The 22,225-nt window shown below is 32.5% G+C and overlaps 2 protein-coding genes across 2 annotated transcripts in view; one reads left to right on the forward strand and one right to left on the reverse strand.

Annotated features, from left to right (window-relative positions):
• aos (protein argos) overlaps window positions 1-11,446 on the forward strand; it is a 46,505-nt gene extending 35,059 nt beyond the window's left edge. Inside the window, exons 2-4 of the mRNA XM_088258905.1 lie at window positions 9,663-9,787; window positions 10,539-10,806; window positions 11,182-11,446. Of these exons, the coding sequence (XP_088115031.1) occupies window positions 9,663-9,787; window positions 10,539-10,806; window positions 11,182-11,424 (636 nt within the window). The 3' untranslated portion in view covers window positions 11,425-11,446. The remainder of the gene's footprint in view (window positions 1-9,662; window positions 9,788-10,538; window positions 10,807-11,181) is intronic.
• The window catches only part of LOC148310109 (elongation factor-like GTPase 1), a 237,607-nt gene that overhangs the window by 80,996 nt on the left and 134,386 nt on the right, over window positions 1-22,225 (reverse strand). The gene's annotated exons all lie outside the window — the stretch shown is intronic.

The raw sequence follows: 22,225 nt of genomic DNA on the forward strand, positions 1-22,225 counted from the left end.
TGCAGTAAAGTATTGAATTATTAACACTTTTTCATAATGTTTTTTTCTGCTTATTTTGTAATGTGCGTCACAGGTTCTCGATCTCCGCGATTGGTACTGGGTGTACTTGTATAAGTAAACTAAATATGGATGATGGGGAGATGTCGAATTTGAATAACACGAAACCACTTCCTTTTCAACTCATTGTAAGGAAAAGTATTTACGCGATAAAGATTTGTTTATTTTTATTTATTTGATTTGATAATAATATATGAACATAATTTGATAAAAGTTCTCGATGAGTTAAGTAAATAAAGAACTACATTTTGATTTAAAAACGAATACATATGTTAAAATAATAATTTAATAATACACAGAATTTTGTGACATTCAAATATAAATATGAATTCATTAAACAAAATTATTTTCCTTTTAGTGGTTTCTAAAAAGTTATCAAATGAATTTATTGACTAACTAACTATAAAAATAAAATTATTTTATAGCGATACCGCGAAGATTTTGCTATTCCATCATGATTTTCTATCAAATTATGGTAATTAAAAATCATTAAGCATTAGTTAATATCACTTAGTTATAATCATAAAATGTCTGCCATTAATTCCAGTAGCAAATTTTACACGATAATGGATTAAAAAAAGGTTTTTAAATAATTTATTTAATCGATAGCCATTTAGTTGAAAATCATTTGAAACGGAAAGCGCTGAATGTCATAAAATATTAATACCCTAATAAATATGTTTTGCACAGAAAATTTGTTTTTTAGAAGGTGTATCCTGGTAGAAAACTTATTTAATATTAAGTAATATGATAACCTTGCTAGTATACCATATATAAAATATATTATCGAACAAAAATATTGTAAAAATAAATTACATATTTTAAATCCGCTTTAAAATAATTTGCATTCATATACCATAATGAGTTCGCCTCCGTAGTGTAATGGTCAGCACGCTCGGCTACCGTTCTGGAGGTCCCGGGTTCGATTCCCAAGTGGGGTAAAATAAATAAAAGTGATTTTTTCACTGTAATATTTATTCAATACTACCCTGGACTGGTACCTGAAGCGGAGGGCTGATCACCTTTTCCTTCTTGTGTAAACGATCAAGATAACACTGCGTTTATATGACGCAGTGCCCTACGTACCATTGGGGTGCGGATAAGGGTTTTATTATTATTATTATTATACCATAATGTGCAACACAGAATAAAACGTGAGTTTATTTTTATAATTTGATAGTTAGCAGAGTAAATGCCACTTATTAACGTAACTAATTAACCTTTGAATAAATCAATATACAACGATTTTACATTGCAAATATCTGGCAACCCCAAATCGAACAATATAACTTCGCATAAATTGTCACATGCGTCAAAACAATGGAGAGAAAAAACGCTATTTTTTACAATCCTATATAATAAATTTTATAAGGCCGGGGTAGCAGCCATAATGACATCATTAGTAAATATGTCGTTACAATTCCTACCATTCACGATGTTTCATTATCTTTTGTTGTTAACATTTTGGGATGCAGCATTCTTCGTTCATATGCTTCGTATAATGCATTCTCTACACCTTATTTAATTTTCTTCCTTCACCTGTCCACTGCATCCGGTCAGTCAACAAAGTGACTTACTTATACAGTACTTGCTCCAAAATACATTATAGCCAGAAGAAAAATTCATAAAAATGCAGCAAAATAATACAATTATTTAAAAAATACATTTTAAACCTTTTCACACTTGCTTAGTTCATACTGTAATGATATTTTCTATGTTACTTATGCTTTAATTTAACTCTTTGCTCCCATAATACGTTTATATCAGTTTACACATTTCCACGTTACTAGCTAGGTCTATATTATGTCTCATATTTTTACGGACACGACAGAGTATGCGCTGTAAAACATTTATAAAATATCTTAAAATGCGCAGTAAAGGGTTAATCTACATGTAAATAAAATAACCAACACTCAATTCATATGCCACGAAGCTTCATAGATACATTACACAAAAATACGATGTGCCTTCTACGCGTTGTTTTCTATACCCAAATTAAATGCAAATACCTGATTGTTCTTATGTAAATTAAACTTCCACCCTTACTTTTTTAGGTTTTGTGACAATTTTGATTTGTTAAATTTAAAAAAGGCCCACCTACATCCGTCCATAGAAAAGGTTTTTTTTTTATAATGCCCCGGAATATTTTATTTCATAAAACAAGGGAAGGGATGATTTTTATCACTCCACGTTTTTTTTTACTAAATCTACCGACACGAAAATAATATAATTGTGTTTTTTTCATTTCATTTACTATATATATACAGTAACCCCCCCTACAACGTTGACATACATAGGTACCCCTTTATCTAAGAGAATTTTATAAGCAGTTAGTGTTTTAAGTTTTATTTTTAACATTTAACTAGCAGAAATGAATGTAATGAGTAATTCAAAATTGAAAAACAATTTTTAAACATTAACTTTCCTATAACGTCCACTCCGATAACGAGATACCTATCTCAGCGTTATGGGGGGATTTACTGTATATGCATCAATACAAGAACACGCCTTTTTCTTAAACTCTCATCTGGTGCATCTTAACAACATTACTTCCTGTGTTAAGATGACGAATAACCCGTTTCCGTTTTATATCTATCAATAATGATCTCCACCCTCGCACTTACAACCCTTCTATAAATAATTCACACCCCTCACACGACACCACGATACGTTCTCACGGTTCTCACAGATGGGAAATGGGGATGATATTTTTTACCATCGGATCTTAATTATAATAATAATATTTTTTCTTATTAAAAAAATACGTATTATTTGTAATTTGAATGTTTCCGTTTGGTATAAAATAGAATGATAATACATACTTGAAAGTGGTCAGGTTAGGAGTCGTAACAATCGGCGGGTATGTATGAGGAGATGCATGAACGTGGAAGAGGCGAAGAATGTTTGCAAGGACAGAGTGGTGTGGCGCTCTATTCTCTCTGCCTACCCCTGCGGGGAAGCGGCGTGATGGTTAGTTAGTTAGTTAGTTATAATACATACCTACTATAATTTTTCAAATACATATTTCACCCAATACAAGTTGTTTTATTTTTTACCATAAGTTTTATTCGTCTCAACTTACTTCGAAAAAGGAAGACGTTTACTGTTTTTCATTTTATATATTTTTTATTCTTCTTCTTCCTGGCCCCATCCCAACTTATCGTCTTTCCAGACTGTTGGGATCAGCTCTCCTCGTCCTCAGGTTGTAGGTCCATCCGTCAGGGACAACGTCACCTACGCCATGCCTTCCTTTCATGTTTTCTTTCTGCAGCATCCATGAACTATTTGGTATTCCTCTAGACAAAACGTCTAGGAAGATCCATGGCGATTGTCTGGTTCTGGATGCAGGACCCAGAGATCATATTGAACCGGATCAATATGATCAGGTTTCTCTACGTCCTGTAGCCCATACCATCTCAATTGCCTTTCCTCTACCGTACTATTGATGTCTTTTGCACCCAAGTTTCCACGAATGCGTGAACTATTTATTTGTTTATTTATTCCATGTATTATAAATAATATGACTAATAATGTCTAGGATGTTTATCTTTTATTTAAACTTTATTCTTCTTCATATCCGAATCATGGAATCACTTTGAACATTCTTTAAAAAACTCATATTATTAAAACAAACTTTCGGTAGTCGTATGGATTGCAAAGCACTGCACGTACCTCAATGTTGTTTATTCACTAATCCTATATTAAAAGCACACCATTATTCCAACTTTATTCATAATTTGAACACGTCTTTATTGAATAACAAGTGTAGCAACCAAATTATTTTTTATGCGATTCGCAATACATTAACTCGCCTGTAAAATTGACTACTTTAACTCCACGTCGTTTTAAAGTTGGCGCTCAAATAAAATAAATAAACATTTAAATTGTAATAAATTAACATTAACGATAAATTGCAATCACTGGGAATCCTGGTTCAATATGACCTGTCGCGGATTTGAGACGTAATATGCGAATATTTATGGTTATTTAAAAGGACATTCTTTATCCTTATGCGAGATTAAAAATAATCTAGACATTTATTATGGCCAACTGGTAACACCAGAAGCTTTAAGCTATATATTTTTTCGACGAAACACTTTAAAATTAAGTTTCATCATAAAGATGTTGTTATTGTATAAATTAATTCAGAAAAACGGATATCGTTTATTTACGAGAAAAAAAATAAAAAGTAATGCATAATAAGGTAATAATTTCAGGAGTTTTTCTTCAAAGAGAGCTTCTGCATTTTTTTTTACAAATAATATATTTATTTTTAAATTAAGAGATAAATCATAGTAATAATAAATAGTGTATAAATCAGTTGGCACGACTACTACTGTTACTACAAGGTTATCTGACTAAAACTGTAGAAATTAAAATTTTGGATATGAAGGCATGAGAAACAAGCTTTGAAATATCCGCTAAAATTAAAAAAAATGAGGTTTAAGTCCAAAAAAAATTGACGTAATAAACTATACTCCAAAATAAAATAAAGGTGTTTTATATCCTTACTAAATATCCTTTCAAAATTTGTGCTGAAACAGTTCGTAAGTATGAGAATGGCTAAAGTTTTTCGTGAATATCTCCGAAACTCCTTATGCCTGAGAATTCTAAGTTTGCAACTAATACCCTCATATTATCTATCGAGCCAGATAGTCCAGAGTAAGATAATAAGACAGTAAGTTAAGTAGATACATCTATAACACATAATCACACACCAACCTGTGGTTATCACAACTAACCACAAAAGGTGAAAATAATAAAATAATAAAAAAAGGAATGCGTAGGAAAAACACGCGATTCCGACACGAAGGTAATTTCGAGTGTAGTTATAATAATTTAAATGTAAACATCTCGGGACATGAAGAAATCAACTGGGAAATAAAACAATCGGTCACTAAGTAACAATATATATAAGTTTGTGCGCCTCGCATTGAATGCTGAACGGCCGCCACAGCCCACACGTTTTTACATCAGCCACAAACCACATTATAGTTGAAATTAGCTGCCAGTTATGGGTTTTTCGACAGCTACATACTCTCTCGTAGCCAGAAACTGGCTACTGTTTTAAAGGAAAAAAAATAACCTCGCTTCTGTTCGTATTCTTGTAGGACTTTAAACAAATTATTTAACAACGAAATTCTTTTAAACACATCTCTATAGTCAGCTGAATACCCGTCATTAAGTTTAGTAACTGTCAATGTTGGATGAACCAGATTATAAAATAATGTTTTAACTTAAACTTAACTAACCATCACGCCGCTTCCCCGCAGGGGTAGGCAGAGAGAATCGAACGCCACACCACTCTGTCTTTGCAAACATTCTTTGCCTCTTCTACATTCATGCATCTCCTCATACATACCCGACGATTATTACGACTCCTGACCCGGCCGCTTTCAAGTATTTGACATACCTGATTGTGCCAAGTTTTCCTCGGTCGTCCTCTGCTTCTTTTTCCAACTACATTCGCTCCATAAATTTGTTTAACCGTTCTTTCTTCACTCATACGCTCCACATGTCCAAACCATCTCAACACACCTTTGTGTGTTGAGATGGTTTGGACATGTGGAAATAATGTTTTTCATAGAATATTTATTGTTCACAAATCAAAAAGGGTAATTAATTATCACGAGTATTAAGAGTTAACATAATTTCTAATGAAATAAAGGTCTCGTGATGTGTAAGTGACGCAAATCATGAATAGACAATACAAAACAAAATACACCAGAGATATTGAAGTATCTCTGGTGAAATCATGAATATGGAAATAAATTATCTTGGGAAATCTCGTAAACACAACGAATGACGCATGTAGTTTACCAAAGAATAATATTGTTTTTACTGGGTAAGGGTAGGGTACAGGGAATGAGAATCAGCCTCCCCTTTTTTGTATAGACATTTCGTTTCAAGGTCAAATTTTGTAAGCAATTGTGAATACGCGCATTTATCCGTTTAACGTTTTCCTTATCCATTTCGAGACGCTCCATTAAAGATTACAGTCATAAACAAAAAAATATCATTCATATGATATCAACGCTAATTTTCATATTGACCAGGACGAAACCTGAATCGTAGACTCTCGCAAGACAGCCAAACGTCCTCATTACGAGCATAAAGTGTCGTATCGCCTAGTTTGGGCGATTATAATTACAGCTTGTGATGATGAGCATATGTAAAAACACTGTCTCTAAAAGTATCGATATTATTATATGGTTATTTGTGTATTTTGGTAGACATTATTTATTCACAAGTAGTCTACGGTGATAAAATGAGGTATTAAATACAAAAATCCATCTTAGTTACGAAAACCTAAAACCAATACACATTTTATAAAACAAAAATGTGCATATTAATACACATTTTCCTTTATCGTCGAAGATAGCAAAGGTATTTCCCTCATCCGTGAGATACTTCATTACATTTTCTACACTTGTAGATTCAGTAATATCTCGCACTAATTATCACGAAAATACTGTTAAAGGAAATCACTGCGAATGAATGAAGTAAGAATGTTTCTTTGACTCGTTTTTTAGGCAGCTTCTTCCACTTACTAGTGTCGGTTGGGAGGAAATCCATCCGTTACGAGATATGTAATTAGTAATTAGTAATGTTAACTTGACTGGGGAAGACGAGGTACATCGGGGCACATTAATCCGCATGCCCTAGTATCTATGATAAATTTGCGCATCGTAATGATATTGCCATTATCATCAACGATAGCAATAAAAGTAATTTCACCACAAAAGATCCTACCCCAACTGCCGCAAAATAATGGGGTAACAATACTTAGTGAAGCTAGAAAGCTTTAATAAATCATGACAATATTTATCATAATTAAAAAAGCGAAAAGAAGGGTACATTGATACAATATGGCAATGAATACATTTTTTCATTAGCTGATTCGGCAATCACTTTGTGAAAATGTCTATAAATTTTATATTTCTCTTTACGTACTATTATTTATTAGAATCTATTGTGACATGTGTTTCGATGCATTTCACAAGATTATCAAACGCAGCAAATAGTAGTATTTACCAAATTAGATATTGAATGATTTAACGTTGTTCGTCAACAACCATATTAAATTCTTTAATTATAAGTATGGAAAGTGAGGAGCCCTTTATAAAAAAATACATTTGAGAAAATATGCTACCTTAGAAATGTCGTTTCAATTTACCCCGTGTTCTCCTATATTGGAGATTAGTGTCTACTCATTTCGTGAATGTGAGATTAGTATAGAATATAGAGAAACGCAAAGATGTCATGTCATGAGAAATTCAAGTAATAACCGTGGTTTTTCAACGCGACTTATAAACGCTGAATGTATTAGGTCAATGCTAACACCTTTTCATTTCTAAGTCTAGGTAAGTTGTTGAAACAAAGACAAACAGCGAGATATGATGAGTATTACTTATATTATGTTCTTAGGATAAAGTTCGTAAACAAACACTTTAGGACAAATAGCTATATTGAACATATTGATAAAATCGTGCGGGTAAAGTAATTATTGATCAATAAAGTATCCAAGTCAGTATAGTTCAATATCTTTATCTTAAAATCCAATATGCTTGCAGCAAAAAAAAACTTCGATATTTCTCACGAAAAATTATTACCTATTTTCGGAAAATTTATCAAAAAATAACATCAGACTTTGCTTAATCAAAAAAATATATATTTTACCCATCCCCGACAAAACACCGCAAACGTCAGTTATTTAAAGATACATAGTTTATTATTCAGTACATCTGCTCAAATTAAATATTCCCTTCATCCTGAAAAAACGTATATTTTGAAATAACCAAGGACACTCCAAGGTTCGCTCCAATGTAAAGGTTTTTTTCTTCTAAATCATGTATATTATTTTATGAAGTTTTGGTAGATTTACCAATATATATTTATTTACCTATCTGGTGGTATTCTTAGCTTAATTTTTCATTCGAAGGGATTTTTTAGCAAGTTTCGAAACGAGAAGTGTCAGTGATGTTAGCACGTCTTTGGGAGGAAAAGTTGAGAAATAAGACGGGAGGAAAGAGTGAATCTGAGATGCTCGGTATCAGATGACTAGTAATAGTAGTTGGTAGTCGGTACATGTCACCACAGCCGCTAGTGGTCGGTGTTCGCCGGCCACAATCTCGCGGTTTCAGCTCCTTCTGGCCCAATGGAGCGTTAAACTTATCTCCCGAGATACGGCCCTAAAGACCGAATATTACGCCGATAAAATAATCTTAAATTAATGCTGCAGCCTTTGGCCACGCATAAGATAAAATTTAAATAAACTCGCGCGCGGATCAATAAGTTAACTAACACAACCGATCAATTGTAATAAATAAAATACCGTTTTTAGTAACCTCTTATCTTATTAGACTAGCGACCGGGTTTCTTGATGATTGATAACCAACATCGTCAGACTGAGTTCAGGTGTAAAAAGCTAAAAAAATCAATTGTATGTTGTAATAATAATTACATTTTTTTAAATATTATTCATTTTTTAAATATTATAAAGTGTAAGTCCCTTTCCAAACACAAGAGCCTTAGTCTATTGGAAAGAACAGCGTAATTAATTTTTAAATTGTAAAGTAGAAATGACTAGAAAAAAAATAATTTACGAATTGTTTACGAATATCGAAATTTAACTGTGATTTGCAATAAAATACAAATTTACTTAGCACAATTTGGTTAAGAGTAAGTTGATCGCTGCAATATTATGTACACATATGAAAATAAGGCTTGCTTTTAAAACCACAAGGTATCGGGTCATTACCACATCTAAGGATAAAGTGAATGACGTTCAATATAAATAATATATTAAAACTCTCAAATTAAGTAGGAAAAGCAATTTTGTTAAGTTAAGTTAAAAAATAATAATTCGCATGCTAAAAATAAAAAAATCGATGAACGAATGAAAATAAAAAAGAGCTAAGAATGCATTTTCTGTTAGTTTTCATTATGTTCACCAATATTGCAGTTATGATAATTTTAAATAAACATGATGCTATTGTTTAGTGATAAATGCAAAATTGCACATATTGGAAACTGCAAATAATGTGCGAATAAACCTTGACAGGAATTCTTAATATTGATTTTATTTTTACATACTAAAATACTGACGACTCGATTTACTAAATTTTATTGAGATGAAAATTAAACGAAATACAAATATTGGATCGAATCGAAAAATCCGACTAAAGTATCAAATAATTTTTGATCTGTTCATTCATGGCTTCGAGTAATATATATTTTCAGTGGCGTGCGTTTCATATAAGCATATAGACAGTGTCTTCCTTGCTTTAGAAGAAAAATATTAAAAATTATTGTAAAAAAGATTAAATCCTACCTTGATTAAAAACTCGCGTCACGCCACTGATAACATATGATATAAATATGAAACATTAAAAGAAATGTATAAAGTTTGTAAACTGATAACATGGTTGAGCATTTTAACATTCGACGTGTGATAGACCAGTTTTTATAATAATTTACAGATTTTCAATGTTTCAAATTAAAAATTCATCCAAATATTACGAGGAAAAGGTTTCTATAGTGTTTTTAAAAAGTCACTAGCGAGAGTGCGTACTTTTTTAAAATTTAATTTTCTTTATTTCCAGAATTCCGAAGAAGACCTCCCCATATGCAGTCCGCACGCTGTCTGCAATAAGGTGGACCTGTACGACGAGAACTTGCCTTGGGTCGAGAGACAGTGTCGCTGCGCTGGTCACCATGTTTGCAAAAGGTAAACATCAAGCTAGTTATCTCTGTATTCATGAATTTAAGACCTTATAGTAGTCGCTAGGTGACCAGTAGTAGTCAGTAGTATTTAAGACCATATAGTAGTATCTATATTTCTGTAGATGAAGACACCATTCATCACACATGGAACTGTAGAAAAGAATCACGATTGTCTTTAAAAAAGTCTTAGTTCTGAGATGATCTTTGGCTGCTTATAGTGTCCTGACATACACTCCTAGCTTCCTTCACATCGATACATCTAGTCATACATGCCTTACGATTACGCACTTTTGACACGACCAGATTTTAGGTTCTGATTGATGTGATCGTGCCAAGTTTTTTTCGTCCGCCTTCGTTCTGTTCTCCCGCTCACATTCACCAAATATACTTTCTTAGTCATTCTCTCATTATCCCTTCGCTCCACGTGTGCATACCACCTTAAAGAACTCTTCTTGATCTTTTCAATTATCCCTAGTTCAGCCTTATATTCTTTTCTAACATCTTCGTTTTTAATTCTGTCGTATAAAGGAAGGCATTATTATATGAACCTCCGGAGCGCTGGAGTCTGGAGAACGTTGTTTTATTGCGTGAGCGGACACGACGGAGAAAAAAACGATTTAAACTGCGTTCTAAAAATTATTGTCTCATTACTGCGCATGTGTTAGGAAACCGGTCATTATTACGTTACATTTTATCCGATTAAGATTATACAACATCCGCTCCATAATAATGATCGAGTTCTCGTTTTTTCGCAGCAATCTGTCGTCGGACGACGGGCACACGCTCGTGGACAAGACGCGCCACTACAAGATGTGCGAGCCGGTGAAGAAGCTGCCCAAGTGCCGCTACTTCAGGGACCCCACGTGGACGCTCATCTCGAGCCCCGACGCCAACGCCACCGAGCAGATCGTGCATTGCCATTGCCCCAAGAACTCCGTCACCTACCTGCTCAAGAAGCAGTCGTACGAGACATCTAGCGGCCATTTCGGCTACCAGTATACCTTCGCGTGCTCGCCGCAAAGCGTGAGTATACATATTTAAATGGTTTGAATCTCGGCTTATAGTTGGAAATATCGACGGTAGGGGAGTACATGTTGATTGGAGTTATCCTTTTACAAACAAGGCAATTTCTCAATTTTATTTTATTTTTATTTTCAATGAGTGTATAAACAAAAAAGATATGTAAAATTAACTAATATCAAAATTACTGAAATCGCTAAGCATGATTGATAATGTGACCTCGGCACGGGAAAACTCAGTGAGGGTTCAGTCTGTAATTCAACTTGTAACTCAATCTGTAATTTTGTATTTAATAATAATAAATAAGTAAATAAATAAAAGATATAGCTGTTATTAAAATTGGTACATTTTGTAATATATTTTTTTCACTTTTTACAGAGGCTTCGCTGCTCACGCAAGGAGCCATGCCGCCTGTTCACAGTTCGAAAGCGTCAAGAAGCTATCGACGAAGTCAACACCAGCGCCTTGTGCCAGTGCCCGCGGGCGCACGTGTGCCCCAGACGTCACACGTCCGCCGGAGTGCTGCCAGGACGGACCTACACGGAGGAGGCCATCAGGACCTACTCGGGCTACTGCATGCCAACCATGCCGCCCCCAGAACCGCCACTACGAGAAAAGTGAATCAAGAAGAAGAAGAAAGAAACGAGAAAGTAGCCAAATTAAAAAAGAACATAAATGTCAATCGCGCAACAATGGATAGGGTATAATCACATATTTAAAAGAAATTATAAGCTTAGAAGTAATCTGTAAAATGCGTGCACATTCAATAGTCAGCTTAAATGATGGAGCATACCATTTTGTCACAGGTTTTGTGAGAGGTTTGGTTTGAAAGATTAATAATATTGACAATAATGTCATTTTAGTAAAATCATTATTTTTAATAATAAACGAGATGAAATAGTTTATTACCTGATTTAGCTATTCATAATACACGTGCCATATGATAAGCAAAATCAGATTTTTTTGTATTGTAGTTGAACTATAACTAGACTTATTGGCACTGTTCTTATAAACTCTGTTAATTAGTTACCAAGATACTGACAGTTTATTTATAAAAATATATATGCTGCACAATAGTGACAATCTGTGTAAACTAACGCAAAAGGTTTCAGCATAGAGCCCGTCGCTTACAGACCTGACGATATCTTAGCTCCTTTTTTTTTAATTAAAAGATTCTTTTAATTATTTTTTTTTAATTTAAGTTGAAGATTCTTTTGAATGTTGTAAAAGCGCAAATCATTGAAAATATTATCTTGTAACACGCAATATGTCAAAATAGATATTTTTCAAAAGTGACAATACCCTATTACTTGAAATTGTAAAAGTATTTTATGCATTTAACGCACTGGTAATGTTGAAACGGCTATGGAATCCCGAGAAATAAAAGTGTACATATTATCAGTTAATTTTATCATCAGCCGTGTGTGTTTTCAGTGACATTAAAAAGAACTACGAAAGATGTGCCAACAGACTGAAGAGCAAAAATATTGTACCTATTTAATTTATATATTTTTTGTTTTTAATTCTGATACTTGCACGTCATTCCAGCATGTGAAGATATATTTTTATGAAATAATTTATGTTTTTATTACTACAAAGTTTGTTTATATTTCTTTGTTTAATTTATTTTTTGTATTATCCGTAGTTGCCATGTTAAACAACATACCTCGAATAAGTATTTTTCTTAATTTGTGTATTTGGGTGCCATTGATGAAGGAACAGAATATATAAAAACACAATTCAATTTTCATAACTAAAGTAAACTTTCACCTGCAATCACAAAGAATCTCTTATTGATTTATCTTAAACAGGCAAACAAGTTAATTTATACAAACATCTCGCAAGATATTGTAGCACAACTTTGTTATAAGCAAAAAATCATCTTCACTTTTAGATTCTACTTGACCAAGATCTGTTTCCTGTTCATCTCATTAAATTGGGAGATTTCTGTTCATCTGTCGAAAGCACAAACTAATCATATCAAATGATAGTTCAATAATTTGCCAAAAGTTATTCCCACCCAAACTTATAATTAATTTTTGGTACTATTATATTATATTTATTTCTTAAACTGCGTTAGAAAACGTGACATCTACTTTTATTAAATGTGTAAAAAAAGCTTTAAGGATGTTTTATCGAAAAATGTATTTTAAACATAAATGTATTTTAGGTTTCCGTTTTCTAATAACGTAAATAATATGTTTATATTTATGTAAAAAATAGAATTAAGAAATCTATTTATTACAGTCATACAAATATAGGTTAAAATATTTAAATATTTTTTTTGATTTTATGCATGTGTCCATGTGTGTGTGTGTAGAAGATCTTCCAAGTTACATTGTTTAAAAGTTTATATAAAAAATTATGTATTTTCCAACAAAAATTAAGTTACATCGATGAAAAAAACTTCCTTTCCAAGCTTTACTAATTAAAATTGTTTTAATTTTTTACAAAATTATTTCAAAACTTTTTGTAACAATCGAATCCTTATTAGGTGTTTAATTATTCTTGATAATATTTTTTAGTTTTATCCAAAAGTACAACGAAGAAGACCGAAAATACTTTTAATGTTTGAAAAGACTATATTATAATGTAAATTATTTATCAAGATGTAAGAACCTAATACAAATAAGTCTAATCTTTTACGATTAAAGAAAATATTTAAAAATACTCCTAAGTAGCGAGCTTCCTGTAGAAATTAGATTTAAATCTTTCTCGTTTAAAGCGATAGTATTGCTTTTAAGAGGCAACATAGCGCTTCTAATTATAGAACCATTTTATATAGAAAAATCAGGAGCGTAGAGTGGAGAAGTTGTTTATATGTACAATTTTTAACACGTGTTAGCAAAACAACACTATGTATGTCATGTTATGGAGTGTAGAATTTGATAATAAATGTTTTCTATAATATAATATTTGTTTTATTTGTTTTTATAAATATGTATGCTCTCAAACTTAAATATATATAGTACTTCTATATAGAGTCAAATCGAGGACCCTCAAGATCAGTTCTATGAACCGGTTAGAGGCATTCAAAATGTGACTACATCGTAGAATGCTACGCATTCCATGGACCGATATGGTCAGCAATGTGAATGTACTCTAAAGAGTAATACATAGTAGGAAGACATTTGCTGACTGATATCGGTGTCCAAAAGGTGTCCTATCTGGGGCATGTGCTTGGAGGAGAAAAGTGTGAGCTATTGCACCTTATCTTAAAAGGCAAAATAGAAGGTTGAAGAGGTGTGGGCAGAATACAGATTTCCTGGTTCTGGACTATATGAGATTGGACGGGGATCAGAAGTCGAAGCGCTGTTTAGAGCTGCCCAAGACACAAACAATATATCTCAAGTGATAGTCAACTTCAGGGGGACCTGACATGACACGCAGAGAAGCATTATCTTATTATTACTTAAATATTTACCCGAAATCTTCCATATTCACTACTCTACACAATTTATTTTATCCCTTGTGGTGTATAGGGCATTGCGTCATATCGAAACATTATTATCTTGATACAGGCGGACCTCAACTTTCGCACATGATTGGTTCCTGAAAATGTGTGCGAGAGTTAAATGATCGAAAGTAGAGGGATGTAAAAAAATAAAAAAATAAAAAAATACCAAAATTGTACTTTAAAATTTGTATTTATTTATTAGGTGAACTATTTTATGTGTGATGGTTTCTGGAGTTTCATCAGAATTTATGAAATCAGCCATCATTTTTAGCCATAGTTGTTTCCATCAACGTTTCATTATTCACTCTTATTTCAACCCACGAGTCTCTATATTCACATATTCACTCTTATTTCAAGTATTGTTTATTGAGTTCTATATGTTATAATTCAGTACGTACAAAACAGTTTTCACAGCACGAACCCCCCGGTTCATACGCATTTGCACGAAAAAAAACATTATTGCCAAAAAAGATTTATTTTTTAAATGTGCAAAAGATGAGGTCCGTCTATAAAATAATGTCAAGCCAAGGACATTATTCCTGTGGTCCTGGTACTTATCCAGGGTAATTAAATAAATATTTAGAGTAAATGTTTTTTTAATACCCTGGGTAATGAACTTGGGACCCATTAAAATTAGCTAAATGACCTAAGCACTACTATAGAGGCGAACGCAAATATCGCTCACTCCTTTCAAGAACGTCATAAATCAAAAAACTTGATTTTTCAGGAGAACGTTTTTAAAGTTTAAAAATATATATTACAATCTATTAAAAATAAAAAAGCCACTTATTGAACTTTTTACTGTGTAACAGATCTTTTCAGGTGAAACCTGAAGGTTTTTTCTCCATTTGAAAAATATTTAGTATATTTAAAAAAATAATTAAACAATACCTTTACTTCAAAATACAAAAACAACACTTTCCGCTCTGTAGCGGGTAAATATTTAGTTCAAAATATGCCTCTTTTGCTGGGATATAGAATATTTTCTGGGCATTTCGAAAACATGCACAACTGAAAATTTTCGATTTTTGATTTATGACGTTCTTGAAAGGAGTGAGCGATATGCTAACAATGACAAAATAAAGAAAACGACTTTCGAGACGTCAAACTTTCTTCGTCGACCGCTAGATGTCAGTAGTAACTGGGCAAAAACATCGAAATATCTTTAAAAATAAATATCTCTACGAAATTGCTTCTTAAAATAAATTTGCCTAAATTTACACGAATATGTAATTTTTTTTATTAAAAATCGATACAACTGCGGTATGATTAGTACCTAGTAATAAAATTGACCAGGTAAAAAAAAAACTTTGATTGTCACCTATGGGTATAGTGAAGGATTCATGTACACAAATAAATAAAGATAAATTAAGTGTATGGAGGCAGTGAAGTTATTACACTCCTAAGGGAATCATTTATTTCTTTACTATGGTAAGCGTCCTTTAGGTAGTATTTTACGAAAATGGCCCCATATAAATCATCCAAATTTTTTATTTTTATTATAACATACTCAATATGTGGAACAGAGGTATAATTATCGCATACTGTTGTAATCATTTCCTTTATTAAAAATTTATTATTAGTTGTTATATACAAATTTTTAAAATTTTAGTACAGTTAAACCTCGATATAACGGTCTAATTGGGGGAGGGGTGTCCGTTAAACCCGTTAATTTATTTTTAATCTATAAAAATAGGTTTAAAATGTATTTAAATGCAGAGAATAGAATAAATGGTGCTTTGAACCGAGTAATTGCAAATAAAAATATATCTATGGAAGCCAAACAGGCGGTTCATAACGGAGTGCTGGTACCGCCTACTGTTGCATTGATAAGGAGATTTAGAAACACAGATTAGTTACCTTGTCTAAATATGTTAACTAACTAAACAACTAACTATAAAGACTAGACTATATCAGGTGCAGTGGTCTAGAGTCTCTGTATATTTTTGCAGACAAGGAATGAGGGAGCAAAGGAATCTTGGATGTGCAGGTTTATGATTAGGTAAGATTAGTGTTGTGGAGTAAAAGTTGACAAAATAAAAACATAAACACGGAAAACAGCAGACAAATCCAAAAAACCTTGTTTGTTGGAATCCGTGAAGGAACAAAAACTCGGATTTACGCATTTCCATCTCTGCCATTACCCGACACGGATATTAAACATTATACTAGAATAAGAAATACTAAAGCTCGACGTATTGAACTGCGCCAACGTAAAATATTTAATTTTATACACTCGCATATAAAAACGATAAACTTACTGACGAAGCGTCCCTTTAAACAAAGGGAATATGGAAGTCCGCTTAGTCCTCAAATAAGAAGTATATAAAATGAAATAACATTCGGGTGTGTCTTAGTTAGAAAATTGTAAAGAATTCTCACATACGGTCAGAAGGAGAATTCTATTTACTTCACTAATTTCTAAACAATGGCAGTTACATGTGTTAATCCAACTGAGAGCTGGATACTTTCAAATGGTTGCTGCTAAAAAGGTTTTTTTTTCTAAACAACCAAGCTAAAATGGTTTGATTGGCAACTCTCTAACGTTGCCTATCTCTCTAAAAGTGGAGAGATAAACATAAAGTGTAAATAAATTGTAATTTTCAAGCACAAAAACGGTGTTGATGAGCGATTAGAATAAAAAGAAATATCTCATTGGTGATGGCATCTTTCGCAAAGAGAGATAATTCTAAAAACTGTAGATGATGAAAGCAGGAATGTCATGGAGAACACAGAATCACAATATCAGTGAAACTACAACATAAAAGATGGAGAGATAACATGAGGAACAGAGCAAGATCAGGATAGAATCAGAAAGTATAAGAGACTTTGAGGAATGTCAATGTGTATCCAGCAGTGGATGAAGTAAGGTTGAAGAAAAATGTGATAGTATGGTAACCTCTTGAGAAGAGCGAAGTGACAGTCCGTGTAAAAAAAATACCCAAATCTCTAACAAGATAGATATAAAAATACTTGATGTACAATGTAACGTGTCGAGCATTAGTCTAGGAAGAGACAAAGAAAGGGCCGTGGCGTGGAGATTGTGGTGCGGCTGCGGTCTCCTAATTACCTCTGATCTCCTAATAGCTATCTCTCCTAGACAGTAATACCTAGCACCTCCAGCACTGGCGGCACTAACAGCGGCCATCATTATTTCCACGCTGCGTTGGTCGATCACTTTTACAGGTCGGTTTGGTGTCAATATTCAATGTAAGTTGACTATCTAAAAAAAGTAGAATAATCAAAGCACATCATGACTTTCTTCTACCTACTTTTTAAAATACGTATTTTCACGATTCCGTAAACTTTTCTTACTACATCCATAAAAGTATAAACAATATATAAAAGTATAATACAAATATAATAAAGCTTGGTTTAGAAGAAATGTATGTAGAGCCACATCGAGCCACTGCAGGCCGAAAAGCTACTTGGTAAAAAGACGAAATAATATATTAAAATGGGTGTTCTTTCAAGCTTTTTTTGTGATAAAGTTACCAATTCGGAATATGTTCCGCTCAGAAGAAATGACCTTGTGGTTGGTACGTAGTTTTCGTTTTCGGAATTCTGAAAGAGGAAAACGATAGCGGTAAACGCAGGCTGAAAACTCGCGTACGATAACTAACTAAGGGTAAATCTAGTAGTGATCGTCTCCAAAAATTACTAAAACTTATACCAAATTTTATAATAAAATAACGACTATAAAGTTTTTTTCCACATTTATTTTGTTTGACCAGTGACCGGGTTTTGTCGTTACCGACATCATTAGACTGGTGGAAGGCTAGACGAAATTCTATGTTAGGTATATACACGAGAAGGCAGGGGTTGAAAACTATGGTTTTGATATAATTTTTCTGACAAAATGAATTTAACGTAAATGAATTTAAGTAGTGTATTATAATAATAATGACATGTAAGTTATGGTGAGGGTTTTAAGTATGATTTTACATATTTTTTTATAGAAATGAATTTGTGTACGTAAATTTAATTAATTACTATAGGGGTGAATCTGGAACCTTATACCAACTTTTCAAAAAAGTTTATAATTTAACAATCTCACACAAAATTCATTGAATGATTTTTAAAGAGCCTAGACTTTCATTGGATTCGACACATAACGAAACGAACTCAATAAAAAGTATGATAATCCTTTTATGGGCCGTCGAGTCGCACAGTTACATAGTCATCAACATTATAATTATTGTAGCAAGTTATTTCAATTGCTGGAGCGTGAAAAAAGGAATCGAAACGTATTTAAAAAATTGAGTGGGATAAAAATAAAACCACGATGGCGACAATAAAGTGGAAACGGTGGAACTGCTGATCCATATTGGAGCTGGGTTCCAGACTGCCGAACCCACCTGCACTGGCCGATAGTACTGGCCGTTAGTACTGGCCGTTAGCAGTGAATAGGGGATAGTGTAGCCGGTATTATCTTCAGACAAACAGTGCAACAAGGTCAAAGTAAACACACGGGGTCAGTCGTGACTGCAACGACTCGAGTAGGCTCTAACACTCTGAAGCCCGGTACAAAATTTTATGTTTTTGGGTAATATATAAAAAAAAACAAGGTTATTGGACTGAATTCTACTTTTATTTACATATCGCTCACTTCTTTCAACAATGTCATAAGTATATCAAAATCGACATCAGTAATAAGAAACGCGTTACATATTTTCATTATTACAAATATGTAAATAAAAGTAGAATTCAATCCAATGACCTTGTTTAATTTTGGATATATTAACCAAATTTTTTTAATGGAATTCTACCAACTGTCTGCAGTTACAATGAACAAAATTATTTTTTATTGTTGATTTAATCACGCACGAAGAATTATCTCCTGCAGTGAGAGCGAAAAAAATTGTCTCTTATAAAAAAAATAAAAATTTCACGCATTCGTGGAAGCCTGGGTGTAACAGATATTAATAGTAAGAAAGAGAAAAGCAATTGAGATGGTATAGGCACATAGGACGAAAAGAACCTGATAAAATTCTGAACCAGGCAATCCCCATGGATCTTCCTATAAAGACATCTAGAGAAAGATCAAAGAATTATGGATGCTGTGGTAAGAAAATATGATGCTAGCCTAGGTGACGTTGTCCATCATAAAAAAAGATCTACAACCAATCCCTTTCGTTTAAAAAATACTTATAATCTATAAAAACTATTTTCTTAAAAAAAAAAGAAAATAACAAGATAATTATTTTATTTTATCGACTTTGTTTTTCTTAAAGCAAATAATGTTATTCTTCACATCGTATAAAAAAAACAGGTATTAAAAACAGCTGGAGTGAAAAGTGTTAAGAGTCATCAAGTTTTAACATAGCGCAAATGAAAATCTTTTCGAGATAAAAGAGGACATAAATCCCCGCGTATTTTTAAACCAACCTTTAATTAAATATAGTGTTTACAAAATGTTCACTTTAATGAGTTCCACTGAGAGCTTCCAGCTTTCACGCAATGAACAGAAATAACTGGACATTTCAGCTTAAATTATGTTTGTAACAGGAATACGGTCTTTTTCTTGAGAGAGGCGATCCTTTTTTCAACCTTTTCGTCTGGTGTTCATCATTGAAATTTTGGAATGACACGAATTGTCCAAGTCAAAAGCAACAGTTATTGTATTTTATTTTATTAAATGCTGTCATTAGAACAATGTATTGAATAATTTAACATGCAAAATCCCAAATGTTAAAAAATTAAAAATAAACTAGAAACAACATAAATTAGTATTCCCTTAATTAGAATATTTTGAATGCTTTGAGAAGCCAAATGAGTATGTAAATGAGTTTTTCAGTTTACTATTAACCAAGAAGAACAATATTAAGTAAATACGAGAATATAGCCCCAGATTTTTGAAGATGTATGGTACAGCGTGAAAAACATACACATAAAATTATATGTGTATGTATGTGTATATGTACAATTGGTCCATTGATGTAGGTAATGTAAACATATATTTCACTTTTTTTTTCTAATACAAAGTAATGTAAAATACAAAGGTTTTCCGATTAATCAGACTTTACAAAGATGACATTTCATTCCTTTATGTTTTTTACACATTAAGATGGGATTCATTTTTTTAATGTGTTTTTTTATTGCGCAAACTTTTGAGGAGTGGTATTTTCTAACTCCTCGGGATGTTGGCAACCCTAAACTGATTGCATGCCGGAGTATGTTTTATACATGGAACACGGGGTGAGAGGCGAGGAGATGCTTGAACTGTCGGAGTAGTTTGCACATCAGCAAAGTAGCAAACAAACAAGATGGATGAAAGCAAAGACGTGTTGTGTGAGCAAACACGAAACGAGGCAAATGGATCAAGATACGGTTTTGGTATAATATCGCAAGCAAACAAAACATGGATAGCGTTAAAAATATTAATAATTTGAAATTCGATGTTATTGTAATTACGTGATGTAGGAAAAATGAATAAAATTTTCTATCAAGGGCATACTCGCAAGAATAAAACTCAGTTCCACTTCCAGCAATGTATAGAGCCGGACGTCAGGTCATGCCCCTTTTTTTAAAATACATATTAGATTTTTGTTTATGTTTTTTTGAATTGTGTCTTTTATCAAAAATTAACTCAATACCTTGCAATAACTGTTCTTTTCAAAACTACATATTTATTTCAAAGAAACGCCCATTTTTTCAATACAAAAACGATGATTTAAAAAAATAAAAAACAATTATGTCAAATGTTACCTAGGTTTAAAGAAAATTGAGTTGTTATTTAACGAATACTAGGCCTAAAGGCCTTCGCAACCTAGTATTTTCATAGATACCATAAACTTTATACGTACGAATGACACATTTATAATGTTAAAAAAAAATAACGTAGAAGGAATTAGATCACCTAGGATCACTAACGCACTACGATCAAATCCAATCATTATTATTTTATAATTCTTCAGTATAGTAGTAAAAAATATGGGTCTTTAAATAATGTACGTACATAAATAAAAAAATATCCGCGGTAATTAAATTATTTGTACACATTTGGATCTAGTCATATAAATAATTCATACGTAAGAAAATACTTCATGGTTAAAGAATGTATGAATGAATACACTACACACTGATGCTCCTCAAGAAATGTAGGAATTTCGATTAATATGAAAATTGTTTATTTAATTGTTTTTTTTTAAAAGTAATAATGCATAGAACTACAAATAAAAAAGAACAAAAAAATAACCTCGTTAAGTAGAGTAGATGGCGTAAGTGGAAATACTCGTAAGTAGGAAGGCATGTTTTTTGTGAGAATAATTTTTTATTCATGGGATTTTTAACATAAAAACTGTTATGTATTATCATAGAACAGGTGAATTGCTAACAGGACAACTTCTGCTAGCCTGTTTTGTTAGTTTTACCGTGATCCTAGTAACCTTGGCCTAAATTTGTCAAATATTGTCTGGTTTTGACGATTTTTTGTTCTTAAATATTCATGACATCACCATTTTCACGTTCCTATCAATTTCTGCACACTTCCTTCCGTCACATTTCCTACCAAGTTCTACTTTACGATATTGACAAGTAAGTACATACCTTAGAACATTAAAACTGATATTTCTCGCTTGTTAATATGGATCTTTTCCCGATGAAAATGTTTGGAAACATCTTTGAGAATACATTTTGGAAATTCGACAACACATATCATGTTCCTATCAATTTCTGCAACCCTAGGGTTAAATTCCTTACTAAGCTCTGCTTTATGCTATTTACGAGTAAGTACACATCTATATGAAACGGGACATTGTTTGCTAGTTAACATGACCTATTGGACAAATTTTCCGAAAATGTTTGAATGTTTTTTCTTGAGTAAAAAAACTGCAAAATTAATTTAAAAAAAAGAGTTTTAGAAAGTTTTAAAAGATTAAAAATATTTTCGTTTTAACGATTTTTTGTAAATAAACATATGCAAATACATATATTATGTACCTATTTTCGCAGATCTCTTGTATC

Source organism: Brachycentrus maculatus, unplaced genomic scaffold (assembly GCF_059751285.1).
Source record: "Brachycentrus maculatus isolate JH-2025_06_01 unplaced genomic scaffold, ASM5975128v1 h1tg000105l, whole genome shotgun sequence".
NCBI classification, from domain to species: domain Eukaryota; kingdom Metazoa; phylum Arthropoda; class Insecta; order Trichoptera; family Brachycentridae; genus Brachycentrus; species Brachycentrus maculatus.